Source organism: Dipodomys spectabilis, unplaced genomic scaffold, assembly GCF_019054845.1.
Source record: "Dipodomys spectabilis isolate Male_0828 unplaced genomic scaffold, ASM1905484v1 ptg000783l, whole genome shotgun sequence".
NCBI lineage: Eukaryota > Metazoa > Chordata > Mammalia > Rodentia > Heteromyidae > Dipodomys > Dipodomys spectabilis.
In genome coordinates, this window is record NW_024871460.1 from 2,381,750 (window position 1) to 2,401,669 (window position 19,920).

Sequence of the window (19,920 nt, forward strand, 5' to 3'; positions counted from 1 at the left end):
TATTTGGTAGCAGTGATAGACATCTACATCGTTTAAGCTTTAGCAGCGGCCAAACAACAGCTTTTCCAAGCTGAGCACTGATGCTATGAAATGTAGTCCTCTAGGATAACAGAGAGTGACAAAGGAACCCATATCACAGTAGAGACAGTGCAGTGCTTGTTAGACAATGAGATCTGCAATGGAATCTTCATTTACCCTATAACCCTACACGAGCGTGACATATTGAAAATTTGTATAATCTATTGAAAAGAAATCAATTAGAATTCTAAACTTTGCAATTGAATGTGCTTCAGGTATATTTCTGTGTAAAAGAGATTGAAGGATTAAGGGAAGCCTGCATTCCTATTTTAATATAATTTTAAAAAACAGAGAAAGAAGAAAAATCGAAAACTCCCAACACGTTACCTTATGAAGTCCAAGGCAAAACTAAAGATTAAACATATATCACCACAAGAGATTCTGGCACCAGGAGACAAAAACTGTTTTGGACAACAAGACACAAGGGACTGTATATACATATATATATATAATATATATATATATATATATATATGTTAGATATAAGTTAGTTATGTGTATGTATTTATATATATACATGTATATGTATGTGCATGCATACATATGTACATATGTAACTCAGCCTAAATAACTAGTATGTATATATACATATATATCAAAATAACTAGTCATAAATAAATTGATCGTGTTGGCCATACTAACTTTCACCTTCAACTTGACTACTGCACCAATAATGTACTAAGTACTTAAACTGTTTTGCTAAGACTATTGACTCCTTTTTAGAGTCCATGAATAATTAACTAAAAGCAGGAGAAAAGTATAGCATCCTTGCCTCTGTTTTAGATAGATCTGTCCTTGTTCTGTCACTTTGCAAACAACTTGGAAGCCATATTGATAATATATTTTTAATAAGGAAATGGAGAAAACTGCCCTAATGGACAGAGCACCTGCCAGGCAACCATGATTTGATTACCTGACCAGTGATGATAATTATAGCAACTCCAGAACCCCTCCATAATTATTAACCAGGCTGTTGTTTGACTAGAACTGTTTAGTAATTATGCATAACTTTCATCCTTTGCTCCCAGCTCTTTGTCTATTTAAATCTAAACCTCAAGTCTCTACCCTAAAGATAGCTGAAGATGGTCTCCCTCCTTTCAGAGTATGCCCTGTGTCATAAATAAATGTCTTTGATCTAGTCTTTCCTATTATTTATTTGGTGTATAGAGGCAAGTGGTTGGACCTGACACGTGGAATTCCAGGGCTTCAGGTATAAGGCCTAAAAACCTCATTTCCATGACTCTTGCATTGACATTCCACATTAGCTCATTTTTGCATGAAAAAAAATAATTATTTCTCCTATATTGCTTCTCACACAAGCATGTCATGAAGGAAGAGGCTGCAGAGAGGTATGACTGGCGTCTCTGAGATCTGTGATGCTCTGGGGATTTTACCTGCTCAGTAGTCTCCAGTTCTGCAGTGGCAAACTATAGGATGATTTTGCTCCTTTCTCTCATGAGAAATAAGAAACTGTCAAGCAAACCTGTAGACAATCTGAATACATAAGTACGTGAGTCAAGACATATTTAGACATTAACATAAAATACATAAGCATGATACTCATTCAGCATTCATTGATGCCACCATTTGCCAAGTGTAGCATCAAATGCCACAGAGGGGGGCGGGGGGAGGATGGGAAGGGATGGGAAAGGGAAACAAAGGAGGAGGCTACAATGCTTGATAAGAAACGTACTCATTATCTTGCCCATGTAATTGTAACCCCTCTGTACAGTATTTTCACAATAAAAAAATGCCACAGAGCTTGCAATTTTACAGAGCAAACCTAACCCACTTTAATCAGTAAGTATCTCTAGATCTTCATATTTTTTAAGTAAGTTTGAAAATGGAGTCTTTAGCAGAGTGGGTATAGTTCCAGAGATAGTAAAAAGGAGCCATAAAAACTTGCATGCTCTTCTACAACAAGACCATTCTTACACATTTTGCTCGTCCCACTGTCACTTGACCTCTGTTACTCAGAGAGGTCATTAGTAGGATTCCAGAAAGTAAGAGACTAGCTGAGACCAGTCTTTCAAACATATAATGGGCCATTGCCAGATTCATCGTCCATACTTCCCATTATGAGTGAGGAAATTTCTACACCTTGAGGGAGAAGGAACTTGGTAAACCTGACTTGGATGACATGGTCAATGAGAGGGTCCACGTTCATATTAGAGGTATCTGTTAGCAAGTTCTAGCAGTTGTAAGGGTGTATAGCATTTAGGGGTGCACTTCCTGCTAATTCTACAGCTATACACATTACTCTGCGTCTTCCTATGACACTGTAGGGGAAAAAAAAACCAGAAGTCCCTTTTTTGAGTAAAAATAGAATATAATAATTAAAAGAAATTATGAAACCATAAATAAGAATGTTTCTTTACCCACAATGCTGCTGAGTCATTTGTGCTAGGAAGAAAAATAGAAAACACAGGCTGAGCGCTCATGGCTCATGCCTGTAATTTTAGCCACAAGAGAGAAGGCCAGCCTAGTTCAAGGCCAGCCTGGGGAAAGTTTGTGAGACTTCCATCTCAACCAATAGCTGGAAAGTGATATGCCCCTGCTATGACAGGAAGTGGAGATAGGATTGATGTCCATACTGGCCTGAGAAGAAGTGAGAGCATAATTCAAAAATAACCAGAGTATGGGGCTGGGAAAGTAGCTCAGTGGTAGAGTGCTTGCCTTACATGCATGAGGCCCTGGTTTCAATTCCTCAGCACCACATAAGCAGGAAAAGCCGGAAGTGGTGCTATGGCTCAAGTGGTAGAGCGCTAGCCTTGAGCTGAAGAGCTGAGGGACAGTGCCTAGGCCCAGAGTTCAGGCCCCACGACTGACAAAAAATAAAAATAACCAGAGTAACCAAAGCTAGGGAGGCATGGCTAAGTGTAAAATTTCTGCCTAGCAAGTACAAAGCTGTAACTTCAATACCCAGAACTGAAGAGAGAGAGAAAGGAAGGAAAGAAAAAAAGGATGATGGGAGGGAGGGAAGAAAGGTGATCAAATGTATGTTATGATCAAAGCAAGGGTCTTCTGAACTCTAGGTAAGCACTTTACCACTGAGCTACTGAGCCCTATTTCTGTTCTCGAATACTTTATCCTTAGGGTTCCTGTTAATAATCACAGTCTCCAAGCAGGATAAGTTTGGGGCTATATTGCTACTTCTGTTTTCTTTCTTTTTGAGACAGGGTCTCACTATGTAGCCCAGGTGACCAGGAACTTGACATCCTCCTAGCCTCAAACTATTTCTGTGTTAAAAACATGTGAGCTAGGCATGGTGGTGCCTGCTTGTAATCCCAGCACTTGGGAGAGGCTGAGACAGCCCAAGCAAACTAGGCTACCTAACAGGACCCCCTGTCTCAAAAGAAAAAAATACATTTTTCAATTTGTTTCCACGAATAACAATGCCATTAGAATTTATTGAGATTCGGCAATGGATTAAGCACTGTGCTTAAAATCCCCATAACAATCTTGCAAACTAGGTATTATCTTTGCTATACAGATGGAGGAACTGAGGCTTAGCTTATTGTGTGAATTTGCACAGATCATGTGATTGATGACTGTACACCATACTAAGGCTGCTGCTGAATTTCAGCCTCAATCATACACCCATAACTTAATTAGCAAATGTTAATCCAACTCTGAGTTGTCTGTGGTTTAAAAAAAAATACTGTGAGAATGGAGACCAGCTCCAAGTGGTAGAAAGTCTCTTTGCAACCGTGAAGTCCTGAATTTAAACCCCAGTATGGCCAAAAGAAGAAGTAAAATCTCATCCCTGTATATTATAATTTAAATTGGGCAATGCTGTATAAGATAGAAAAATGCATAGGGGAAGAATCACATAGGAATCAATTATAACCAATGTTTCCTCTTTGAAAAGGAAAAAAATCACCCCATAGTATTTTATTACCTTTATTGTTAGTTTCTGCTTTATCTTTAATCATATAAAAAGATTAAAAAATTGAGCAAGGTGCCAGGAGCTCACATCTGTAATCCTAGCCACTCAGGAGGCTGAAGGTTTGAAGCCAGCCTGGGCAGGAAAGTCCATGAGATTCTCATCTCCAATCAACTACTTAGAGCCAGAAGTGGCACTCTGGCTCAAGTAGTAGGGTGCTAGCCTTGAGCACAAAAAGGCTCAGTGCCTGAATTCAAACCCAAGGACTGGTGCAAAAAAAAAAAAAAAAAAAAGATGCAATTGTTTCATCAATACCACAATCATAAAGCCTCCTGTCACCAGATTCCTCACCAACTACACCCTTCACAGCAGAGTTGGCCCTGTCTGGTTTCACGTGCCTAATATCCATCTCTACATAATCTTCACACAATGTATGTCAAACCCAACAATGCGTTGAAATCCTGAGCACCTCAAAGGAGTCCTGAACTTTCTCTTCATCTACTTTTTGCACTAGTATGTCCCAAAGCAAGACTCCCACAGAACAGACTATGAGGTCTCAGTTATCAGATCCATAGACCAAATACATCAAGAGGTGACCAAACAGAAGCTAAGGAATCTCAAGGTCAAAGGCAAATGGTCTCTGACCACTGATTCAGAATTAGTGGGTCAATTAGGAAACAAACCCATTCTCTGATCAGACTAGACTAGGAATTACATAATGAAAACCCTGAGGGAAGAAAGATTATCAAAATTTAAAAACAAGCTGGGGAGTGGCAGAGCACCTGCCTCAAGTTAGAGAAGTCTTGGGTTCAAATCACAGTACTATCACACACAAAAATTAAGAACAGAACTCAAGATTCTAGGCCCCCTCCTCCCCAGTTCTGGTTTCTGGTCTAGATAATGTTCTTATGAGCCCACTTCTTTACCCTTGGGTTATTATCTGAATTTTTACTTGGAGCCTTTTATATCTTGCTTTAAAACAATCACAACAACGATCTTTTTCTTCATCCTTGATGGTGTCTCTTACTGGATAGATCCCAGACCTTAGACATCTGATTCTTCCTTAACCAATATACCCACTGAAACCTCAGGGCACCATGGGTAGCAGTGGGGGCGGGGTGGGGTTGGGGGACCACCAGGCCTCTGGGACTCAGGAAGATGAATTTGAGAGTGAAAGGAAGGGATGAGGACCATCTCCCCTGAGCACGTTTTCCATGTCCACTCATGGGGAAAACTTCTCACTTCTGAAGATTCAAAAGACTTTTTGATGTGACTTTTCTGATGCTGACTGAGGTAAGCACTTCTGCTGAAGCATTTCTCACAGTTGACACATTTGTAAGGTTTTTCTCCTATGTGGGTCCTCCGGTGCCTGATAAGGTTAAAGCTCTGACTGAAGTGCTCACCACAATCAGGACATTTATAAGGCTTCTCTCCCGTGTGTGTCCTCTGGTGAATCATTAGAGTAGAGCTCTGACTGAATGTTTTCCAGCACTCAGAACATCGATAAGGCTTTTCCCCAGTATGTGTTCTCTGATGTCTAATGAGATGGGAGCTAAGGCCAAAACTCTTTCCACATTCACAACATTTATATGGTTTCTCTTCTGGTGGGACTATGCATTTTTCTATCACACTGCATCTCTGAAGCACGCTTTCTTCACATTCAAATTTCCCATCAGATTTTTCTCCTGTGTGTGTTTTCTGGTGTGAAAGAAGGCTTGAACTTCGACTAAAATCCTTCCCACACTCTGGACACTGATAAGGTTTTTCTCCTGTATGTATTCTTTGATGCTTTGTTAGAGTAGAATTACAACCAAAGTTTTTTCCACACTCAAGACATTTGTAGGGCTTCTCACCTGTGTGTGTCCGCTGGTGACGAATCAGGCTGGAACTCTGAGTAAAACTCTTTCCACAATCTGGGCATCTGTAGGGTTTCTCTCCAGTGTGAGTCCTTTGGTGTTCTATGAGGACATAGCTGTGGCTGAAGCCTTTTCCACAAACAGGACACTCATACGGCTTTTCACCTGTATGTGATCTGTGATGCTGAATAAGGTGGGAGCTGCTACTGAAACTCTTCCCACAGTCAGGACATTTGTAGGGTTTCTCTCCTGTATGAGTTCTCTCATGGATAATGAGGTGGGAAGTATTGCTGAAGCTTTTCCCACACTCTGCACACTGGTAGGGCTTCTCTCCTGTGTGAGATCTTAGATGCTGAGTTAGGTGAGAACTGTTAGAAAAGCATTTCCCACACTCAGAGCATTTATAAGGCTTTTCTCCTGAATGGGTCCTCTCGTGAGTACGCAAATGAGAACTATTACTGAAACTTTTCCAACACTCGAAACACTTGTAGGGCTTGTGTCCAAAGGGTAAATTTGGCTGAGCAGAAGATGTGCTGTGATCTACGGAATCCCATTCCTGAAGATGGAGTATATCATTCTCTTTCCTTGTAGGATTTCCCAAAATCTCTAACTTACCTTCATTTTCATAGGAATTGTGACACCAAATCTGATTTCCTTGGAACATTATCAGTGGTACTTCTTCATTATCATCATGCTTAGAATTCTGCGGACCATGTCTTTTAGACCATTTGAAGCACTCTCATTAAGTTTATCTGTATCCAGATTATTGTGTAGAAAAGTTCTTAAACTAGTCTTAGTTTCATCTGTAAGAATAAACAAAAGTTCTAAACATTCCCTAATCACTGCTGGACAAAGAAATTCTGAATTATGGTGGGGTAAACAGCAATGTCAAATCTTATAAAATATTTTATAGAAAAAAGTTTCTAAAGCTAGTGTTCCTTCTTTTACTCTATGAGGTCACCAGAGGCAGGTGAATTTGTTGTCCTTATTAACAACAAACAAAGTATGTAAACTATCATCAGATATGGACAACAGGATGGACATCAATCTAAAATCAAATGTATAAACTTTATTTTAGAAGAGTTTAAAAAAAATTAGAGCTTGAATACAGAATCTGGGCACTATCTCTTAGATTTTTTTTGCTCAAGAATGGCACTCTACCACTTGAGCCACAGTTCTACTTCCAGCTTTTTGTGGTTAATTGGAGATAAGAATTTCACAAGCTTTCATGCCCAGGCTGGTTTTGAAGGGAATGGTGATCCTCAGATCTCAGCCTCCTGCGTAGCTAAGATTACAGGAATGAACCAGTGCCCAGTCTTTTCTAGAAGACTTAAAAAAAAAAAAAGGGAACCTAAGTGGTGATAAATCTGAAGAGGGTTGCATATGAATAGCAGTAGCTACTGTTATAAGAATAACATATCTCAGGCTGGGAAGGTGGCTCAGTGGTAGAGCGCTTGCTTTGCATGCATGAGGCCCTGGGTTCGATTCCTCAGCACCACATAAGCAAAAGTAAAAAGCCAGAAGTGGCGCTGTGGCTCAAGTGGTAAAGCATTAGCCTTGAGCTGAAGAGCTGAGGGACAGCGCCCAGGCCCAGAGTTCAGGCCCCATGACCAGACCCCCCCACCCAAAAAAAGAATAACATATCTCATTAAAATTCAATTTATAACTCATAAAGATTATATCTAATTTTAAAATATACACAAGATAGAACTGAGTCTAAGAACTGATGACAGAGCACAGAATTAAATTAAGATTTGTCTCATTCTGATATCCCATTCTTTCCCCCATACTAGGACATCTTATAACAAATTCCCTAAAGATTTAGCTCATCTTAATCACCTGTAAATAGGCTTTTCAAACTCTACCTTCTTGGTGAAGCCATGAGAAGCTGGAACTAACAGCTTTCTTCCTTGCTCCATTGCAACTCTCGCAGCCAGGCTTGCAATCAGAAACCCTGGGGAAAGGAAACAGGTGTCATGCTTGAAGGTATTCTAGTTTTGTCCTGCTCCTTCCTTCCCAACCATTACAAAGTTAACAATTACAAGTATAGAATGCTCTATAATGTGCACTATAATGAAGAAATATGGCCCTTAGAAGTCATTTAGAAAATTGTATGCCACAGGCAAGTATATAGAATTAAGAGTTATTCCAATTTACCTATTCTAAGGAAATCATTTTAAATACCCAATTATCTATTATTATCTATAGTAATTATAATCCTCTTCACATTAAAGGCCTGAGGATCAAGCATATTAATCCTTGCTGTTCACTCACAGTTTAGAAACACTTTTTAATTGATAAACCCTGTTCTTTTGTTAAGGGTACCAATAATAACTGCTTATAGACTTCATGGGACTTATATAGGTATAAGAACTAAAAAAACAATTTAGTTTCAAAAGAATACCTTAGTTGATGACAGAATAAAAAATCATTTGGAGTCAATTTTCAAGGAAAGATTTATATAATTAGTAATTAGTAAAAAAGAAAAAAAAAGAAAAAATTGGGGGTGGACTAGATTATAGAAATAGCCTCTAGATATAAAAGGGAGCCAAGAAAGGGACTTCTCGTTTTGCGTTTCTACCATAATCACTATACATTTCAGGGAAAAGTTTACCTTCTAAAGCCTGATACGTGTTAAGGGACTAGACGATGTTGCCTGCCCCTGAAAGGGAGTTATAAGTGGTATGACATCATTTGAGAACGTAAAGAAAAACACACTTTTAAGAGTCTAAAACGACAAAGCCCCTCGCCCCTTTTTTTTAAGTATATATTTTCCCCTACTACTGCGTGTTCAGTGCCAGCTATCCAACTGAATAACTTGCACCTATTTCTCATCTAATTCTCAGAGAACAGCCCGTGATGTACAACCAATTGTATAAAGGAGGCCCGAAGAAAACTGTCCTAGGCCGCACACCCAGAGTGGTAGAACAGGGCTGCGCCAAGCGGACTGGCAGTGGAGATTCACACTCCCGGTTAAACCAGAGCAGGGAGCGGCAGCAGCTGGGAGCGATCCCCAAGCCGAGACGGTCCGCCCGAGACCTGACGGGTTTCTGTTCATTGTTCTCGTTTTCAAAATGTGTGTGTACGGCCACACCCAGTGCCCAGAGAGTCGGCCTCCCTCCCGACGCCCGCCGGGCCAGCGGGGGCGCGTTCACCGCATGCCCGCGCAGGAGGGGGGGCGGGAACGCTCCAGCCGAAAGCGGACATCGGCAGCCATCTATTTACACACGCACGCACGCACGCCATAGGCCCAACGGAGCAGTGCGTGTGCTGTCTGCGTGACACTCTGCCACCCCGGAACTCACGCGGGCAGCGGCTGGCTCGCCTCCCCGCCCGCCCCGACCCGCACACACTATTCGGTTTGGTAGCACAGGCATCCTGGGGCTCCGCGGCCGGCCTCGGCGCCGCTTCGGGTGCAGTCTGAGGTCGCTGCGCGGGGAAGGCCGGCGTCGCGCGGGGCCCGGGGCCCGGGGAGAAAGCGCGGCCCCGCCCTCGGCTGCGGGCTCGGGGGCGGCCCCCGGGGGGGTCCCGCCGTCCCCCGCCCTCCCCCAGGGAGGAACGCACTGCGCGGGGGCGGGGGGAGGGGGAGACGGGAAGAGGGGACGCACACCGGACCCCCCAGCTGCCCCAGCGGTCCGGGAGGGAGACGCCCCCACCCTTACCCCGTGTCCCCGGAACCGGAAGCTGGCCGCGCCGGTCCCGGTGGGCTCGCCGGGGCCTCTCTAGGAAAGCGCGGTGGGCCGCCCTCTCGTTGGTCGTCGGCCCGGGGAGTCCGTCCTGGGCCCGGAGGAGCTCGGGCGCTTCTGGGCCCTCGAGGCGCCCTCGGCCTCGCAGCGTCGCGCTCCGATCGGCCGCAGACCCCACCCCCAAGCCAGGCTAGCATTTCGGCTCCCATTGCCTCTGTCCCCACCCCTGTGTGTGAAACTGGGCAGGGGCCACCTTTCCCACGACGAGTAGCCTCTCCTCCGTGGTAGAGAGGAATGGCAGCCAACGTTTCCATCGTCCTCCGGCCAAACGTACAAATCCGTGTCCCGCTCTTCTCCTGCTACACACAGAGCTCTGCCTTCCTGGAACCAAAGGCCCTTCTTGGAAACCTCCTAGTGTCCATCAAGCTCTGAATTGCCCTGACCCACCGCACCACTGCCCCTCCACTTTTTATTTTTACCAGGGTTCCCATTTTGATCACATCTTCACCCGCTTTAACATTCCTCCTAGAAGAACCACACTAAGTCACCAGTGTCACCAGTGATGCTCTTCGTTTTCAGTTCATACTTTTGTTTCTCCATCCAGACAGCAAGTTCCACGAGGGCCGTGCCAGCCTCTGATTTTGCTCACGATTCTTTGAACCCCAAACAGGAGTCTGAAGCATGCATCCAGCACACAGTCGTTGAAAGCCTACAGTGTGCCTGTTAGTGTGTTATCTTAGAGGATATAGCAATGCCTACTACAAAGAAGGGAAGACTGTTATGAATAGCAGGAAAAAAAAGTAAGTAATTCAAACAAGAATTGACATAAATTAAACAGACATGGTAGGATGCTCAGGAAAATGTACTGTTTGCGTTAACATGCTCAGGGAAGCCTCCTTTGATAAGGGATTCTTTCTGCAGAAACACAAAGGAAGGGCAGATGTAAACCATTCTATCTAAGGGATGAACAGCAAGAAAATGGATCTTGAGTTAAGAGCATGGTTGGCATGCTCAAGAAAATAAGGAGCAGAGCAAGTGAGGTGACAGCAGTAGGAGATGAGACAGATCAGATAGGCCAGGAGCAAGGGACCTGGAGATGCAGCAACCACAGACCCATCAAGTTGAACTTGCCACCCAACTTCTCAGAGTGCTTGGAGCACAGAGCTCCAAGTTGCCATGAACAGACCCACCCAAACTCCTGCCCTTCCAGGCAGCCCACCACAGCTGCTACTGATCCAGAGAGAGGTAGATATGCACTGGACACTATGTTGAAAATGAACTATACAACTTGTCGGGGAGGGGAGTCGAGAGGGAAAAACTGGGAGAAAATGTAGGAAGAGGTAACACTGTTTACTAAGAAATGTATTCATCACCTGACTTAGTTAACTGTAGCCTCTCTGTACATCTTTACAATAATAAAATGTACTCATTTATCTGACTTGTGTAACTATCACCCCTCTGCACATCACCTTTATAATAACAATTAAAATTGAAAAAAAACTTAAGACAGTAGGTAGACAAACCTGGTCATCTTGGCCCAAAGCAGGTAACTCTTTTTCAGTTTGAGCTCTCAATCAATTTTGCTCAACTCTGATTCCTTCTTCTCCCTTCCGTAGTTATGAATGCCAAGAGTACTCTTCAGTAAACACGGTGGACACTAAATAACCCCCAATTACATACACATACAGCAGAATGTCACCTTCCTACCTACCAGGATGGTCCCATCCATTTCTTCTTTCCATAGCAACCAGTACCATCTGTTTCTTGTTCATTTATTAATATCATTTATAATTCACTCATTCATCATTAATTGAGCAAATGTAGTTACCTGCTTACATACACACATACAGAGGTAACAATGGAAGATTCATACTCATTTTCTATACTATGCATGAGAGTAAGTGATTTGCTTTGTTCTAAACTGTATTTTTCACTTAACCTATCACAGAAGAGTTTTAGTCTCTAATTTTAGTATCAAACCTGTCATTTAGAGTTTTGGAGTTGCATGGTATTCCATTATTTTTTAATCAGCTCCCAGTGTTGTTCCCAAGTCTTTCCAACTAAATCTAATGCTGCAATGAATAACTTAGCCTTTATTTTGGAAGCTATGCTGAATAGTTGTGAAATGGTTTGTTCTGTTCAATATCTATTCCAACTTCTTTTAGTTCTGCCTATCTGTATAACTCTCTCAGTTTCTTTCTCCCTCCCTCTTTCTCTTCATCTCCACCTCTCCCCCACTCCCTCTACTCCCCTTCTCCCTTCCCTCCCCTCCCCTCCTTTCTCCTCTCTGGCCTCTCCTCTCTCCTGTCTCCTCTCCTCTCTTCTCTTGTCTCCTCTCCTCTCCTTTCTCCTGTCCTCTCCTCCCCTCTCTCTCCTGTCTCCTCTCCTCTCTTTTCTCCAAAGACAAGGGAAAAGCCAGGTAAGAACATGGTGAAAATGTGGCCCATCCAACACTGATAGGTGTGTGTGTGTGTGTGTGTGTGTGTGTGTTACTGGAGTTTGAACTCAGGGCCTTAGACTTACACTTGCTAGGCAGGTGTTCTACCACTTGCACCATTCCCCCAACTTACTGTTAGGATCTTGATCCTAATCATACACAGCCAGACTCCAGAACAATGGAAACATGAATTTCTGTTTAAACAACCCAGTCCAAGGTATTGTTATAGTAGCTCTAACAGACTAGTAACACAGTTGAGGAAACTCAAGATTTCATCTCTCAGACATTGAAGCTGCAGTGGTGATAGCTATAGTAGCAACTTCAAAAGACATACCTGCAAGCTATTTTCAGTCATTCAATGAGTCCAGAAGCCAGTGATGCTTGAAATCAATCTTTTTATTCGATGTCAGTTCAGGTGTATTTTGTTCTCTGCCACAAAACCCAGTTAGTACAAAGTCTAAATTAGGAAGGAGCCTGGAGAGCCGGAGTTAGGGTGGGGCACATGGATCTACAGGAAAATTGATCACCCATGGCAGAGACCTTCAGTGAATTTGTAGACAGAACTCCCAACCCAGGGATGGCTGTGTAGAAACTGCCGCTAGTACCGCAGTGCCAAATGAAGAAGGCTGCTGACCTTTGAGTTGACTCTGCCTGGCTACTGGCAAACTGTCATTGGGAAATTGGTAAAGGGGAAAATATGGTCCGACTAGTCTCAGCAAACCACCAAAGGCCTTTACAGGTCTTCAGAGTGTGACATGGAGAATGTCTTTGTTAAACAATGTGATAAGGGCCTTGACTGGGCCACACAAGCAAGCTAAGGACAACAAGCATCAGCCAAGTCACAGAGACTTCTGGAGACAGCTTTCGCCTAGCAGAGTAGATTATATACTTGTCACACCCAAAGCCTCAAGATTTCGGTATCATGTCAACTGAGACCCATAGGTACAGAAGCTATGAAGAGATTGACTCTTAGAGCTTTTTTTTTTTGGATCCGGTTGTGGGGCCTGAATTCTGGGCCTGGGCGCTGTCCCTCAGCTCTTCAGCTCAAGGCTAGCGCTCTACCACTTGAGCCACAGCGCCACTTCTGGCTTTTTTCTTTCTGCTTATGTGGTGCTGAGGAATCGAACCCAGGGCCTCAAGCATGCAAGGCAAGCGCTCTACCTCTGAGCCACCTTCCCAGCCCCGACTCTTAGAGCTTTACAAAAGACCTCTACAACTTGACTGTCATGAAGGAAGCTCAGAAAACTATTCAGCCACCCATACGAGGTTCAAGGCAATAAGTTAGTAGTCAACTTGAAGTTCTTTGAGAGAAGATTTCACTTATGTACCTCAAGCTAGTCTTCAATTGGCGATCCGCCTGCCTCAGCCTCCCAAGTGCTGGGATTGCAGGTTTGAACCACTAAACCCAGCACAATTCTGCCTCATTTCCGAGCACCAAGTTTTTCCCACTGGATGCTCAACTGCTTGTACTTCTCAACACACTGCTGGTTCTTTTCATTCCTCTATGCCTTACTCGCTGACACAGTGGCACTGTCTCTGTCACTGCCCTACCTTTGCCCTCCTTCCTTACTCCACCCCCATCTGTCCACGTGAAATATATTTGTCCTTCTTTATCTAGGCTCAAAAAAATATGTTCCCAGTTAGCCTTCCTTTGACTCTCATAGGAAGTTTCAGCTTTTTTCCCCCCTGCATCCTATTTATGTTTTGTAGACTATGTATCCCTTCTTACTGTGTTTGGGGATTTGGAACCAACTAAGCAACTTGTCAAGTAGCCAATTGAGAAACCTGTTGAGAAATCAAATTAGAATATCTTTGTTGTGTGTGAGACAGGCATTCACCTTACCTGCTGTCACTAGTTAAGCCTGGTTATGGAGACAGTCTTGGGTCCTAGGCTGCCTACTCTGCCCCAGTATGTTCCACCAGCTTACTCTTTCATTTACATGGAAGAAAACTTTGCCTGTCAAAGTTTTGTTGATCACATGCATGGGAAGCAGAGGGCAGGTTCTAGGACCCAGTAGGCAGGAAGAGTATGGAGAATCCAGGAAGTCCGAATTATATCTATGCTCAGTCTTGCTTAGTCCTTCCTGTTCTATCTCTCTTACAATTGGATAAGGAGTAAAGATACAGGTAACAGAACGAAGGACACACAGATACTGCCTACTGCCAACCTAGGGACGAGGCAGGAAGCTAGGGGGAACCTGATAGCTGAAAGCAGTGGTTTGGCTATACAGATTTTTAAAAAACAAACAAAACCACCACATCCTGACCTGCTGACATGCAACACATGGACGGGTCTTACTGACCCACCACCCCAGCAGTCCTCAGAAAATGACAGCCTCAGTCTCACCATCCAAGGCCAAAAACTCATCTGTCTGCCCTGTGAGAGAAGTACTTTTTTGCATAAAAGGAATGTTTCGACAACTCCACCCTTCCATCCACTCAAGGACCATCTTTTGTTTCCTTGGGGACAATATCACCCCTATCGAGCACACAAAATCAATGATGTTTTTGAAGTTCTTCCATTTAGAATGTATTTAGAATGGAACGGGGGATTCACTAATCTCAATCCTTTACTAAAATTTTAGGCAGGTTATGATTTAAAGCTAAGTCACCATCAGAAATGCAAGGATAAAGGGAAGCTGTAAGAATAATGTTGGCCCATGCCTGTAATCCCAGCCACCCAGGAGGTGAAGGCAAGGAGACTCAAAGTCTGAGGCTATTCTAGGCCATCTATAGCATGGCTGAATCTGAAAAACAAACCAAAAACAAACAGCAAACATCCCAAGTCATCTTAAATTATGGATGGTCTCCCTAAAGACAGAAAAGTATGCTAAATAAAGATTATTTATGTTTCAGCATGGATATAATAACTACACCATAAACAAAATCAAAGGGCACACTTTTTTTTTTTTTTCGATCGTGGAGCCTGAACTCTAGGCCTGGGCGCTGTCCCTCAGCTCTTCAGCTCAAGGCTAATGCTCAACCACTTGAGCCACAGCACCACTTCCAGCTTTTTCTGCTTATGTGGTGCTGAGGAATTGAACCCAGGGCCTCATGCCTGCAAGGCAAGCACTCTACCACTGAGCCACCTTCCCAGCCCACATTTTTAATGCAGTTTGGAAACAAGTCTCAGACAAGGCCTCATTCTGCTACTTACTATAGCAGAGCACTTATATTCTGTCAAGAGAGCAATCTTAATAAAAATAGACATGATAGAGAGTTTGTAGGAAAAAGAAATGCAAATAGTCATTTTCAACCTCAGATAATGAGATTTCTAAAGGCAACCTTATGCAGTGTTGGCTAGGTTATGAAGGAGAGATATACCAACCACATTGCTCAGCAGGTAGGTAAGAAGCATTTGTTTTGTTTTTCAGACAAAATTACCATTGTGTTTACTGTTTGTTCCAGCAATCCAACCTCCATGGAAAAATCTTCAAACAACCATGTGAAAAAGTTCCCTAAATTGAAAGTTCTCAGATCATCTTATTAAGGGGGGGAGGGGGAAGGGCAAGGAATGTGGCCCAGAATGCATTGCTAGCACTCTATTATGGAGGAAAATGTGATACATTCAGAATCTACATTGGACAGACATGAAAAACTCTCAAAAGATGATTTTTTTCATTGAGGAACACCATTTACACATGGGGGATAAGAAGATGACAGACTGTAGGCAGGCAGGAGAGATTTTTTTCCATCAACTGTCTCTTCCCCACTGAACCATGCCAACAGTACTAACCTTAGATGAAGCCAAAAGGACTTGAGCCTTGAAGGAACAAACATGGCTACTCCCTTCCCCAGATTAAGGTATCTACAGAGCCAAGGGACTGTGTTAAGATGACTTGACTCCCCGACTGTAGCAAGTTCAGAAGACCCCTAAAGCAAAGTGGAGACTATCTTAACATTACCTCACCATGACTGTTTCCTTGGTTCTATCAAATGCTCAGGATTCTACACTGTGTCACCAGGTGGCTCCAGAGGCAGCTGTTCGGAAAGACTGCTGCGAAATGAGAGTTATGCTGCAGAGGAAAACAACCGCATCATCCCCAAGAATCTGTGTGCAAACATGAAAATAAAGCCATCTTATACCAGTTGGATTCAACCCAAATAAACCCAGATCTAAGCACAGCTTAGAAGAGAGAGTGTAGTATCACCCTCCAGAACATAAAAAGTCCCTGTTCCTCTTCAGCCACAGATTTCCTCTAAAGCTATTTTCAAATGTCATCCTGGTACCCAGTCCTACTGCAAGCCAGTCTTCCTCCCAAAGACAAAAGACCAAGATTAGATAGTCCTTATTCCTAGCTATATAGAATGCCAGTTCTTTGGGCTAGTTGTAGTTCTTGAAACCATAAATTGGTCCTCAATTACGCACAAACCTGAGAGAGGAAGACACCAGGTGAAAATGTGGAGTTTGAGCATACATTATGGTTCAAAAGGTGCCTTTTTCTTTCTTTGCCTTCCTTCCTTCCTTCCTTCCTTCCTTCCTTCCTTCCTTCCTTCCTTCCTTCCTTCCTTCCTTCCTTCCCTCCCTCTTCTCTCTCTTCCTCTCTCCCTCCTCCTTTCCTACATTCTTCTCCCTCCCTTCTTTTCCTCTCTCGCCTTTCCTTCCCTTTCCTTCCCCCCCCCCCCCCCCCCCCCCCCCCCCGTTTCTTGCGCTGGGAGTGGAACTCAGGGCCTCAGGAATGCTAGGCAAGCAGTCTACCACTGAGCTACATTCTCAGACCCTGAAAAATGCTAGAAATCAAGGTTGGGGACTCCTTAAAATTGTGAAATTAGCAAGATTTCAAGCCAATTAGCGATTAATTAGCACCTGCCTGGGGTCACCTATTTACCCCTGGATTGTCTCCAGAGGGGCTGGGGATTGAAAATCAAGGCGTTGCACATGCCAAATACATACTCTACCACTGAGTTCCACCCCCACCCCAGGCCCCATCTTTTGTTTCTTGCCCTGTCCCTGTAAATACTGGTATTGTCAAGGGCCAGCTAGAACAGTATCTGTGGAGGTACATGCAGCCTTCCACAGCCTCTGGGTTCCACACTTGCAGATTCAACCAATAGCAGATTAGAAGCTTGTTGTGTGCTTTTTTTAAGTGAATCTATACAGAGCATGTCAGACTTTTATTTTTTCATCGAATCTTCCGAAGTAAAAATGCTGTGACAAGTACTTGAATAGCATGGACACTGTCTAGGTATTCTAAATAACCTAAAGAGGACTGAAAGTATACAGGAGAATGTGCCATATGTGCAAGTTTCTACAAAATTCTACATAAAGGACTTGAGTACCATTGGATATTAACACCTGTGGAGGCCAAGGACCAAATCCCCCATAGATACCAATGGCACATGGACAGATCTGGAGTTGAGGAGATTGGAGGAAGAATTGTATTTGGTTTATGCTTCCCACAGTCTAAACAGCATCCTATACATTCTCCTAGCCACCGCGCCCCTCCCCCCATCATCCTGCATAAAGCAAAGACTAGTATTCCAAGTGATCTCAGATTTGAAGAAACCGACCCAAAGAGCTAGAGGGTAATCCCAAACCTCTTTGAACAAGGAGAGTGTGAAGGCCCTTAACGCTTTTTCTGCCCCCAGTGGCCTCCATATAAAGTCCATTTCATTCACCTGTTCCGTCACGGCCATCCCCAGTCCCAAGCACTGAGTGGCCCCAAGACTATGCCTTGTGCAGCAATGTCCATTTTCTTTTTCTCCCTTACCCACAATCAACCACTGACCAAATCTGTTGATTCCATGTCCCAAATGACTCTCAAGTAAGTATGCCCACTACTTGAACTCGTCATCTAACCCCTACCCCGTGTCCCTGGTACTTTCTTAGGTCAGCTCATCACCATTTCTCACTCCTGTGTCTTTCTGCACCTCACTTGGATCAAAAGATGTGTGGTGGGCATAGCAGGGAGTAGAGGAAGAGAAGAGCTCCCACATATCCTAATGTCTCAATTGCCCTTTCGCAGTGTTAAATCCAACAATAGCACATTGCAGAAAGTTCCTATGGTAGAGCCTGTCATGAATGAATATGTACATGGAGCTGGTATTAATGTGGGAATGATATGAAAATAGTTCCTGGCTAATGTGTGCCATGTAACTGCAACTTGGCTGAACAGTCCTTCTTTGTCTTCAGCCTCTCTCTGGAACTCGCCCTCCAGTACTCCCTGAGACTCTTCCTCCTCCTGAAACTCCTCATTAAAATCCTCTCTCTTTAGATCTCAGAGCAGAATGTTATTTTGTTGACACATATTTGTCCAAAAGCCTACTTGGCTAGGGAGGCAGTACAGAAATAACCTTATATCCATCTCTTGTACTTAATAGCAGAATAAATAGTTGTAGCTTTGTCTAATGATACAAGAGATGCCTCGGTTTCTGAGTCATTTGTAAAACAGCTAAAACAGGGCAGGTGGACAGGCATTATTTAAAGACTTCAACATTGTAGAATATCAAAATAGGAACTCCTTTTAGTTTAAGGAAACAAGAGAACACGGAGAGTGTTTTTTGGTCATGTTTGGTTGATACTAACAGCAGGATGAGAGCAAGGTTATAGACTGAACATTATCTTCCTCACATTTAAGGACTTAGCCTTTCTCCCACCCCAGTGAGACTATATTTGGAAAGGGGCACTATAGAGAGGTAATTAAATTTAAATGAGGTTACATGCTTAGGCCTTAAACCAATGCAATCATCATCCTTCTTGGAAGATGAAACTTAGACATGAAAAAAAAAAAAAAACAGACATCAGAAATGTCTGTGTATGGAAGAAAGACCATCTAAGAACAGCCAGAAGGTGACCTCCTGCAAACCCACGTGAAAAGCCTCAGGAGAAACCAGCCCTGCCCACCTCTTTTGACTTTGGACTTCCAGCCTCCGGAACTGTGGGAAATAAATTTCCATTATTTAAGTCACTCATTATGTGGTGTTTTGTTATGGCAACCCTAGAAAGCTAAGGTAGAAAGTGTGAAGGGTGCAGAAGACGGGTTCTCGTTTTTTTTTTTAAGGCTCTGAATGGTAGATTCTGTACACTGAGAAATGATTCTGCCCAATGCAAATACTATTCTTTTGATAAACTCTGCTCTGGCCCCAACTCTTCAGTTTGTAGATAACCTCATTAAACTTGTCTTTGAGGAAAGGCACCCCTCGACTTACCTTTGTTGTGACAGTAACCTGTACCTGCCTGGTACTCAATAGCAGCTAAGTAACTAACCGTGGGTGTGTGAGATTTTTTTTTTAATGTGTACATTTCATTTTATACCTCATTTCACCTGTTTGGGGGTGGGGGTCATGCATGACTTGTTACCAAAGGACTACAAGGAAACAAACTGGAGTGATACTTAGCTTCTAATAATAATCAAAAGTAGGATTTTGTGTTAAGACAATAATGACATTTCTTGCCAAGCTATTGTCTTGAGAAGATGGTCAAAATTATTCAGCCTATCCAGGGCCTGGTTTGGAGTTCAGTCAAAGGGATCTTCCTAAGGGAATTTCAGAAAGAAGATGGAAAGTGGATCGGGGGCAAGGACCTCTGAAGAAGAGGAGAGGAACTACTGAAGGTTAGGAGAACTATCAACTCTTTTCCCTTGTCTTGACCACCTCCCCTTGTGCATCTGACATGCCATTTCATACTGGGTTCCTTGTTCATCACGTTTCCTTTTGACTAAAATATCAACTTCATGAAGCAGTCATTTTCTATGTAATGACTGCTATATCCCCAGCATCTAAAATAATATGTGACTACTCAGTAAAGACTTACTAATGAATGAATACATCTTTTTTTTTTTTTTGATTGCCTTACCTCATCTAAAGAAAGATAAGTCATCCTTGAGTGGAAGAGAACAGCTTCCTGTTGAGGAAATCTTAGGACTGTCTTCATACAGTTACATCCTGAGCCATCTAAGGACAGGTACATCCCTTTGAATTCCTTTATGAAGTTTACACTATGACAAATGACATCCGTGATGGCATTGAGCCCCTAAC

The 19,920-nt window shown here is 43.1% G+C and overlaps 1 protein-coding gene across 1 annotated transcript; it reads right to left on the reverse strand.

Annotated features, from left to right (window-relative positions):
* Positions 1-4,243: 4,243 nt before the first annotated feature.
* On the reverse strand, positions 4,244-7,945 carry Znf572 (zinc finger protein 572). Its single transcript, XM_042672901.1, is given in 5 exon segments — positions 4,244-5,137; positions 5,140-6,549; positions 6,552-6,623; positions 7,611-7,618; positions 7,660-7,945. Coding segments are annotated over 5 exon segments (1,593 nt in total). The 5' UTR covers positions 7,740-7,945; the 3' UTR covers positions 4,244-5,114.
* Positions 7,946-19,920: the final 11,975 nt, after the last annotated feature.